The sequence below is a fragment of the Cyclopterus lumpus genome, chromosome 11 (assembly GCF_009769545.1).
Source record: "Cyclopterus lumpus isolate fCycLum1 chromosome 11, fCycLum1.pri, whole genome shotgun sequence".
NCBI classification, from domain to species: Eukaryota; Metazoa; Chordata; class Actinopteri; order Perciformes; family Cyclopteridae; genus Cyclopterus; species Cyclopterus lumpus.
The window spans coordinates 17,922,388-17,933,465 of record NC_046976.1 but is presented as its reverse complement, the minus strand read 5'-3'; the positions used below and the strand labels follow the sequence as shown (position 1 = coordinate 17,933,465).

Here is an 11,078-nt window from a genome sequence, read left to right as displayed (position 1 = left end):
TGTTCCTCTACTCTTTTTTTTTTTTGTCCAGTTCTTTAAAGTTTACTTTCTCTTCTTGAGGCCTCGGACCCCGGTCAGAGGGGAAAGCATTCGTCCGTGGAGCTTGTTAAGACCCTAAAACATAAGGGATCCATACGGATTCGGGTTCTATTCCCTCTTAAAGTTCCCACAGCGCGGAAGAGATCAGATGGGGGGGGGGGGGGGGGGGGAGAAGAGTTTATCAATAAGCCGGAGAAGCAAGTTTGTGTGAGGAGGAAAACGTGCACAGTGCCCTCCATCCCATAAGGATGCTGTTCCCTGAAGTCCAGTGGGACAGATGGCTTTTTTAAAGTGTCTCGCAGGTCCTTTTGTCCCCCCCCCCCCACACACACACACACACACACACACACACACACACACACTCCTATTATCGAGGAGGATAATCGTAGAGTGCGTGGCATCTCATCGTCGCCCCTCGCACACACACTCCCCGCAGATACGCGGCGCCTCTTCCGAGCTGGGTTTTTTATTTTAATTTAAATTTTTTTTGCACGACAGTGCGACTCGCTCATTCTCTCGCGTTGTGTTAAATGGATTGCCAGACACCTCCAAGTTCAGGTCTGAAAATACCCCGAAATGATGTCATTTATCCCCACCCCCCCACCCCTCCTCCTCCTCCCACCCTCGTGTTCGAGAGAGAGAGAGACAGTCTCAGAAAATCCAAAGTGCCCTTTTGGATTACTGTTCTCCAGATAAGCTCTGCTTTTGGCAGACAGGTGGAAGTCAGCTATTTTTAGACTTCTTAGTTGGTGCAGTTTCAGGACAGGAACAAAATAGCTTATGAAGGATATGCATCGCCACGTTTTGTTCAGATGGCAGAAGAAGTCGGGATGAACAAATGACCGTGGGAGAAAGATGCTGATAACTTTAAAAAAAAAAAAAAGAAGCATCGCGGGCACGATTTTGAAACGTCATTGGAAGTGGTATTTAAGCCGAGGAAACATCCGGAGCGTTTACCAAATATCCTCCCTCTGGCCCCCGCGGCCTCCTCAGCACATCTTTTCCTCCCAGTTCTCTTTCCCACTTAGTGAGTCAACAGTCGACAGCTGGGAGTGGAGCAGGGGATCTCGAAAGAGGGGGGGGGGGGGGGGGGGAGGGCTCTTATGTAACAGTCGGTGTTGGGCTAGAAAGCTATTAAGATGTCTTGTGGAGCTCCGCGGTGCAAAATAAAAATCAAGAAACCTGTTTCTAAATTAGCAGCACGCAAGTTACAGGCAATGTGTGTGTGTGTGTGTGTGTGTGTGTGCGTGTGTGTTGCAATGAAAACACTTGAATTAGATCTAATTCCTTGTGGCCTTTTGTGTGTGTGAAGCGTGCCAAATGCAGACTTATGAAGGTTTGTCACGCACTTGTTGCCGCTGCTCGAGTGTTCAGGAGAGTTATTATCAGGAGGCTGAAATTAGGACGGGGACATATGATTAGCATCACTGAATTACTTTTTTTTAACCCCCCCCCCCCCCCCCCCCCCCCCCATATCAGGATGAATTACAATGTGCACATTTGGTCTAATTTATGCAAAAGGTTTTAAACCATAACTTCAATAGCCTACTTTTATTTAACAGGTTAACAGTAACACTGAACTGGTGGAGCAACATTGGGCTGCTACCTCCTCGACATCAGAAAACATGCGGACACAATGTACGAATGTTCCCCTACAGATGGTTTCCACTCATCTGTAACTTTTAAATGCCCTCTTCCTCCTCTCAGGTACCCACCGAGGCTGGGCTGCGGTTCAGATGCGCCTCCTGCACGAGCTGGTGTACGCCTCCCGCCGCATGGGCAACCCCGCCCTGTCTGTGCGCCACCTGTCCTTCCTGCTGCAGACCATGCTGGACTTCCTGTCTGATCAAGGTCGGTAACGTTACACACTTTATTTATACATGTGGGGCACGTGGAGTTTGAAATGCGCGGGCATTTACCAGGCAGTCGCATTAGAGTTGCATTATGGGAAGAAAAACTTCACACATGTTTTACAAAGGATAAATAAATAAGGGAGGAGCACGTCACTGCGGTGTCCGCGCACGTCGCCATCCCTCTACAAAAGGACCAAATATCTGAAATACATAAAAAATGTGTCTTTATTGACATTGTTGCTTGTGAATTTGCAGCACTCATTTCATTGGTGGTCAAATCCCTCAATCGACACGTTATAAGGCACGTTGGCCTTTTTAATGTGTACTTTCACAACAATGGTAACTACTCGATAAAACACTTTTTTATGCACGAGTCATGCTACTGGGTCAGGAAAAAGTCACAAATATAATAAGATTGCTTACTTTTCATACCGGAATGTTTCTCGACACGCTCTCAGCTTCTGCTCTACAAGGAGTACTATAGTTGTTGTTATGTTGTTTTGATTTTTATTTATGTCTCCTGGCATTTTCCTTTTTTTTTTAAAAACGAAGGCAGACACAATCTAAATTATTCATGCACGAATTGAAATGGTTTGTTGGTTCTTTGCACAACACAATGTGATAAATCTCCCTTTTTGAAAACGTTCCCGTCGTTAAATATACTCGAAGCTCGAGACTCGCCTCTTCCCGGTAGTGTCTATAAAATAGTCTCCAAGCACAGCCAATATAGAAATCTCTGGGAGGGGAGGGGGGGGGGGGGCTTAACTGCAGTGCTGAGTTTCTTCCATTTATTTATTTATATCATCAAATTGAATGTTAGCGGAGTCCCTTCACGAGCTGCTCGTAACATTTCAGTGATTTAATGCCTGATTTGCCATTTGGCCATCAAGCTTCTTTTTTACCAAACTTACATTGGCTGATTTAGTTGCCCGCTTCGTTGCCTGATTTTTTTTTATTTGCCTGCATGTCATCGTTCTGCTTTTGCCGTCATCTATAGCGGTTGTTTTTGAATTATTGTGAAATAAAAGATTGTGTTTCTATTTTAAATACTTGCTTTGATTACAAAAACAAAAAAAAATCCTGGTAGTAGTAGTTTTTATAATATTTTTAAATCTAAGTGTTGGGTCTCGGGCCTATATTTTAAATTGCTGTGAAAGCGTCCTTCTTGTTTCATGCCCAAAAACCAATTAACGTTTGGACTCATCATGACTCGGTTCACCTTTGACCAATGCTCGTAGTTTTCAGACTGGAGCTTGAACGCATCATAATGCAAGTCAATGCAACCTCTGCTAACACGAAGCCTCTTCGTGGACCTCTTGCACTCAATGTAATCTTCCATCTGCAATCGCGTGTTTCTAGTTGAAGGATTTACGTTCCGTCATCCGTCGAGTCGGATGTTGTTTTTGTTTGCGAAAGACATTGATGCTAGCTTTTTTTTTTTTTTACATTAAGAGTAAGCTCATTCGGCTGAAACCATTCAGACATTTCATTTCATGGAGCTTAAGCTTGCGAAATAGAAGAAAGAAAAACCTCAATTGACACCTGCTGCTTTTTTATTTATGTTGTATCCCGCCAAATTGAGCGACATCAATATGGTGAAGTAAAAAAGAAAAAAAGATGACTGCCACAACAACCCTCCCCAATTTCTATGGCACGAGCATTATTTCACTATTTATTTATTTTAAACTATTTTTAAACTATATAAGAATATTCGAACACGTCACGCTGTTTAAGGTGCCGGGAAAATGAAAGTGGCAAACAAACAAAGAGGCTGATTTTACAGGTTTTAATCTCCCCGAGTGTCTCACTCCCTCACCCTCCTACCGTATTAAACAAAGTGACGTAAGCTCAGTTTCCATCCGGCCTTCTATCGTTATTCTTGACGGTCGACAGGTTTTGAGGAGAGATCCTTTCGTTTTGGGGGAGCTGCACCTCTTTCGTCAAGTGTAATAAAAAATAAGTAATCTTTTTTTTTTTTTTTCTTCTTCTCTCGCTGTCGGCGTAATAATGTGCTTCGTTGTGTTTTGTCTGGCTCGGTGAAAATAGTTTTTGATTATCTAAGGGCCCTGACTTCTCAAGCTACTCCCCGACAAAAAGAACAACTAAACACAATGTTTTGCTTCCCGGTTAAAACATCACCACAAACATCTATAGCCAATACCCCCAGCTGAGCACGGATATGCACATATCATCTGCGTAGGAAGAAATAACCAATCGGTAAATAGCCAAAAGACAAACTGAAGCGACCACCTTATCTTTTCGCGGTCAGATATAAAAAGAGATCGCACTCCACTGAGCAGTCAGTCAGTCAGTGTGCTCCGTCACGCGCCGCCGCCGCCGCTAATCCAACGCGCTAAACGGCCTCAACCCACAGGAGAGAATAACGTGGGGTTATTGTTGTGTTTTACAAGAAAGAAACGGACGAACGTGCCAACAACCACGAAAGCGTTGAGCCGTTGCGTGTTCCATCGCTCGCCGTTTTGTGTCCCTTCTTCCCTTCGCTCTCGCCACACCACGCTAACCCTGTGTTTTGATCAACTGTTTTTTTTTTTTTTTTTACTGTTGCTAGGAGACACGAACACCCCGGACTCTCAAACTTTTTTTTTTGCCTGTTTTTATTACAAGCGTCTCCCCTCGTATAAGATGATGTATATCTTTTGGACGAGGACGTAATTTCATATCCCAGTTTTGTTTAATGCACAATAAATTCACATGAATACACCAAAACAATCTTGCACTCGTGAGACTTTCCATCGGGTATAATCCCGTGGAGGTTTAATATTTCTGTGTGACGTCCGCTTGAAACTTGCAGAGCCCAAGCAAATAGTGTGGCTGGGTGAGCAGTAATGTTCCCTCAAACATGTATTGGTGGTGCTATAAAACCTTCAATTTCACTTGCTGGGACTGTTATTGCAGAGACACGGACGGAGACGCCTCGCAGGTCATTAAAGTCCGATAAATTACATGGCGGGCACAAAGTTGAACTCTCTGCAGTGGATAAGGGCTTCAGATTATTCGACTGTGGGGGAATTGTGTGGAGTCATCATTGTCGCCGCCTGATCTTTGGATAATTGTGTACTGTTCTGCACCCCTACATTTCTAGAGAAGAAAGAGGTGACCCAGAGTCTGGAGAACTACACGTCCAAGTGTCCCGGGGGAATGGAGGTCATCACGCTCCCTGACGGCCTGAAGCTTCCTCCGGTGGCCTTCACCAAGCTCCCCATCGTCCGGTGAGATGTTAAACTAGTGAAATATCATCCGAATGATTTACACCATTGGCACAGAAAAGTTTGTCGTTAATGTAAATGATTGGATGGGGGAAAAAAAAAAAATATGCTGAATTGTGCTGCTTAATGTTACATTTTTTGAAATTCAGGCTTTTTCCACAAAAGTCTGTAGTAAGCGGGTGCATTTGGATTTGGTCTCTTTTTCAAAAATGGTTTTGAAAAAGATCCAATTGTTTGAATTAATTCAAAATTAATTAGTTTTTGTCAACAAATGCCATGAAAAGTCCAAAACAAACAATGTTAGAAAGTGGGTCATAATGATATAAACACTCATCATTTCTGATACAACCGCCGGTCACGGTAGTTTCTGGAGAACTTAATCTAAACGGGACTAAACACTGTCGGTTGTTTGTTTTTTTGCTGAGTTTTTACAGCAGCAGGATTAAGCATGTTTTATTGACTCAGTGTTAACGAAGCAATGTCATCACTATGCCTCATTTATGTATTTTTAAAAGAGATGTTGTTCCGATTACGTTTTTCTGGCCCCCGATGCCGGTCCTTTTTGATATTTAGTATTTGTCCTGATTCAAAACTATGAAAGAGTAGTTACCCCTTTACCTCGCCGTGAGGCAGGTGAACTGAACTGAAACTGAATTTTATGAGCGCTCCCTTTGAAGCCACGAGACCCTATCGTCCACTATCGTCCACATCGTAAACTGCTTAGTTGGACCTCTTTCAACCCTGCTACGAAACACCTGATCTACCCCCGAAAAGAAACGCCGGCCGGTCAGTTGTTAGAAACGTGAGGATGCTCGTTTCTTGCTCTTACACTTAAAGAACTTATTTAACGGCAAAGTCCACCCCGAAGCGATACAAAAGGACCCCAGAGACGACGGCTTTGGAATAGTTTTGCGGTGAAAACTTCTGAATAAAATGTCTCCGGCAGAAGGTTTCTCCCACCAGAGTGTTTTTTTTTCCGGGTGTGTGAACACAACTTGGTAAATATGTTTTATTGCACTTCAGTTGGTAGGATACTGTAGATTAAGATGATGATGGAAAACAGACCAAGAGAAACCAGAAACTGCCAATGAGGTTGTTAAAAAGGATTCTAACTTCCTCTCAAGTTCTCATTTAGCCATCGAACCTTTTGATCGTGGAAGTCCTTGTCGCCTTTCCTTAAAGACTTTGATGTATTCGTGACCAATCGTATCTATCCTACAGAACTGAAGGTCCCCAGCGAGACGCTTTTATCTACTTCATTACGCTGACGATGTGACTGAATTCGTAGCTCGCGGTCCCTGAGATTCAGGAGCACTCCCTTTCTCCCGCCGTCCGTTCATCTGCTCCTATTGGTTTTCTGACCGCGTAATATTTATATATATATATATATATATATATATATATATATATATATAACTGTGATATATTCATCGCTGAGCATGTGGAGGATTGTGCATGAGGATGTTGCAACGCCAGAGATGCACCAACTGACTTATCATGCAAAGTACACAACAGAAAGACGCCCGTTTCTTGATGATGAAATGCTCCTTTTAATGTGTGCAAGAGAGAAGACTCACTCGTATCATTGTTGTTGTTGTTGTTGTTGCCCACACCAGATCGGTGAAGCTCCTCAACCTGCCCGTCAGCCTGCGTCCTCACAAGGTGAAAGGCCTGCTGGGACAGAACATGTCCACTGCCAGCCCGTTCATCTACTCGCCAATCATCATGCACAACAGAGGAGAGGAGCGCTGCAAGAAGATCGGTAAGCCCGTCGTCATGCCGACCTGTTATATGTTATGATCTGCTCATAGCACTGCGAGTAAAGATATAAGCACTCATACATATTTATATTGCGTTATAACCATCATAATGCATTATTAAGCGTCTTATCATGACTTATAAGGTCAAGTATCGTAATTCCTCATAATTGCAGGCATTTTTTGTTGTGTATTATAATTTCCATAGTTGTAATGCACTTTAAGACTGCATTATAACTTGAATATTAGTTACTGTTATTGGTCACTGTTCGCTTTAAGTCATCGATTCATTGCTGTTCAATAAACTTGAAGCAAACAATGACCACTTATAGTTAATAATGCATTATTACAGTGTTTATAATGCATTATATACAGATTATAACACAAATTGATCCTTACAAAATAGTCAGGAAGTGACCAGCAATTATGAAGTATTATGATATTTGACCTAAATATTAAACTCTTCATAATGTGTTTTTGATTGTTATAATAGTAATTATACAGTTCAATAAGCAGACTTTAATGCATTACAAGTGTATATAATGCATGATAGACATAGGCGTCATACAACGTGACACCCTGACTTTAAACTTTAAACATGTGGTGGTAATTAGACTTTTAGTTGACCACTAAATGTATAACATTATCTATTTTTATAATACTTTTGTACAAAAAATCGAAATCTGGAACCCTTTTTTGTCTTTGTCCTAATTGGGTACTGAGTGTAGCTTAATGAGTCAAACATTTAAAGCATTTCCATGAACATCCCAACATGCCAAACCAGTGAAGGGCTCTGAATACTTGTGGAGCGACCAGTGCTCCGCAGGTTTCCAGTGCTCCGCAGGTTTCCAGCGCCGGTCTAGAATCTTTTTTCACCGAGAAACGGGTCATTGTGTCACGCGTGAAGATAAAAGTCAAGTTAATGTCCACCACTCAGGTGTCCTTCACCCTAACTAAGTGCCTATATCTGACTTCCTGTGAGGATGGACCTTTATTTTGAAAAGACACTATGCACGTAACGAGCGTACGTTGATTACTTGACTAATTGGTGTTTGTGGTCGACATTCGTATTTCCAAGAAACTTATGTACACATCTTAGGTTGGGCTCTTGTTTAATCCTTTCGTGGAGAAACTCAATCAAATCTATTCAAGGCAGTCGATTTTTATAAAGAGCCGGGTCATTTATTCCTAAGTTTTCCTGTTACTTGATTACTTGATCCATTATTTAAATCCTATTTGCAATCTTTCACTAATCAATATCTTCAGCACTGCTTTTCTTTCTTTCTTCTTCTTCTTTGAAGCTTCTGAACAGTTAATATAAACCAAGGGACGCTGGAATTCTGAATAATATGTTTAACTGCCTTACAATCACTCCAAAAATATCCAAACATGAGCAGCTAACATGCATACCCTTGATTCTTTGTATTTTCTTGAGTGCAGGATGGTGTTGTGAGGCTTTTGGAGATTAACTCAAACATGCCTCTCCCTCTTTGTCCGTCTGCCTCTGGAGAGCTAGCTGCAAGTTAATGAAGTCGCCATTATCATGTAACTCTCGCACGCGGGACCTGTAGAAAGAAAAGTGTTGGAATGACGGATTAACTGTGAATGTGCACAGGTAGCCACAGGTAGCCTTGTCCTCTCATGCAGTATTAGTCACCTCCCAGACAACTGCCCATTATGTCCTCACACAGCGGAAAATACATTTATTCCCCCTCAGTCTGGTGTCTCCTGTCGTCCCCGAGGACTCCGATATGTAAACACTTACAGCTGTAGAGTCACTTCCTAACTCGTTCATTTTTTTACTGATGGTCAAATAAAGGTTTTGTATTCTTTGCAATTAAGACGTGTGGACACTGAGAATACATGCGTGTGTTTGCATGCTCTATAAATCCCATGTTATGAATCCGGTGGATGTTCAGCCGTGAAATAGAGGAGCTTGTTTTCTCTGTAATTGTCTCTGAGACGCACAGCTATGTCGTCCACAGCTATGCATTCACTTTGCCGTGGGCTATTTATTCTAGTGGCATACGGGGCACAGAGGGAGGTGCACTTCACTTCAAGTGCGTGGACGCGGACACGCCTTCTATTGTGTCGCATTGGATTTTCAAATAAAACAAAAATGTTGCCGACTTCCAGCTTTTAGAGGGGCGAGAGACGTCTGGCCAAGAAGTTTTTAGTTAAAAACATAAAAAATGGCGTCGACGGGATGTCAAAGGGGTCGGAGGGGGGCTTGTTAAATTAAAGTATAGGGTTGGTGCGTTTTCTGTTTATTTGATGAATGAAACGTGGCAGAAGGCGTAAAAACCAACTGGTATCATTTCACTTGAAGGACCAGCAGCGGCTCTGGGAGATAGCAGAGTTAACACAAAAAAGAAAAGGTATTACTCTCTGTATTATGAGCGGGTCGTCCTTTCAACACAAGGTTGGCGGTTCAATCCCAGGCTCCTTATCCATCTGCATAACGAAGTGTCCTTGAGCAACGGGGTTTCCCCCCTAAAAAACTAACTTAGTGGTTTTATGGCCTAATTTTTTTTTTCGTTTTTAAGCTTAACATCGTCCCGAAAAAAAGAACGAATAAAAATGGACAATTTGTGTCGCTCAGCACGATAAGCAATAGATTACATTGTGTGACTATTTCAGGTGTTGCGCAATTAGGCCGACACAAGCTCTGCAACACAGACACACACAATTAATATTGAAAGTGCCCACTTTTCAAATAATTTTCTTTTACTGCTTAAATGGTTCATAATGTTAACTAAAAGAGCTACTTTTTTCTTGTATAAACTACTTAACTTCTTTTATTTACAGTATAAACTGTTAACAAGTATAAAAATGTTCCCCGTATCTCCGTCCGAGGTGCTAATTATTTGTAATAAAAAAATGTAAAAAACGAGCTTGAAAGCTCGTCTTTGGCATGATGTCCCCCATCCGGCTGCTTCGGGATTCGCTTCTCTTGACGTGCACGACTTTTTTGCTCCGATACTCCGCCGCGGTGCGTATGTATAATTAAGTATGAAGGAATCGAGCAGAAACACGAGTAAACATCTTCAGTTCTCTCTCCGTTCAATAAAAGATGATTTTTTTTTCTTCTTTCTAAGCCCACGAGAGGCTGTTTGACGAAATGTCTCCTCTGAAGGTGCAGAGGTGGGTTTTTTTTCCATCACGTTGGAGAGTACAGGGGTCTGTGTACGTTTTTGGTAGTTTTTCTTTATTGAGTTTAAATCCAAAGTGGCAGAAACGAGAAAGGGATTTATATTTTCCTTCCGTCCTCCCCGCTACAAGAAGACTTTAGCTCAAATTAAGCCAGTATGAAACCCAGCTGATCCCCGGGGGGGGGGGGGGGGGGTCACTGCCTGGTAGTAGAGGTGAAATGTCTTCCACTTTTAGTGTGTAGCACGTGTTCAAAAGGAACCAAACAATGCATTGGCTCAAAACATTCATTCTCGCGTCGCGCGATGACGTTTTGAAAGCGCTGGAGCCTTTTTTTGGAGATCTCTGCAGAATCTCAACGGCCACTTGAGGAGTTAGGACACATAAGATAGCGGGCAAGCCACTCTGGTGTATTTCACACTTAATTGGCTGAATATGAGAGCATGCCTGTGAGCCAGACCTGAGGTTGTGTGGGGGGGGGGGTGTGTGTGGGGGGTTCCAGACATCCATACCATAGTTATCTTTCTTCTTGACTGACTTAATTTCCCAAGGTGCACGGCTTGACAGTGCCCTCCAGAAATCTCCCTCGCTCCCAGGGTCGAGGTGGGATTTCCAAGGCCCTCTTTTGCAAGTCTGTAAGCGCCAACGGACTCTCCAATTGAACCGTGGAACGTGTTGCAGCTCAACACTGAGACGGGTATGGATAATGCACTCGAGGCTAAGTAAGACTTGGCTTTTTTCTAAAAATCCAAGTGCTTCTCAAAAGGTTTACAGTCTGCTTGAATACAGCACCCACAATGCAACACAAACATTCTCCAGATACCATTTAATGAGGTCCAACACTGTTTTTGACCTCCAATATTAGCTCATCACAACAACATCTTCATGAATGTCATCCTCTGACCTAACAATGACCCTTTGAAAATGTCCCATCACTCAATGATTTTCAGTATATCCACAGTTTACACACTTTATGGCCCAACGTACGTGCACATCAGTACATTACACCCATGTGTGATGCCTGAATGGGCATTAATATGCTGCTATAACAT

General features: G+C 42.6%; 1 protein-coding gene across 3 annotated transcripts in view; it reads left to right on the top strand.

Annotated features, from left to right (window-relative positions):
- The window catches only part of trappc9 (trafficking protein particle complex 9), a 126,118-nt gene that overhangs the window by 11,792 nt on the left and 103,248 nt on the right, over positions 1–11,078 (top strand). For all 3 annotated transcript variants that reach the window (XM_034545834.1, XM_034545833.1, XM_034545835.1), the window contains 3 exons: positions 1,747–1,890; positions 4,996–5,122; positions 6,736–6,881. In XM_034545834.1, the coding sequence (XP_034401725.1) occupies positions 1,747–1,890; positions 4,996–5,122; positions 6,736–6,881 (417 nt within the window). The remainder of the gene's footprint in view (positions 1–1,746; positions 1,891–4,995; positions 5,123–6,735; positions 6,882–11,078) is intronic.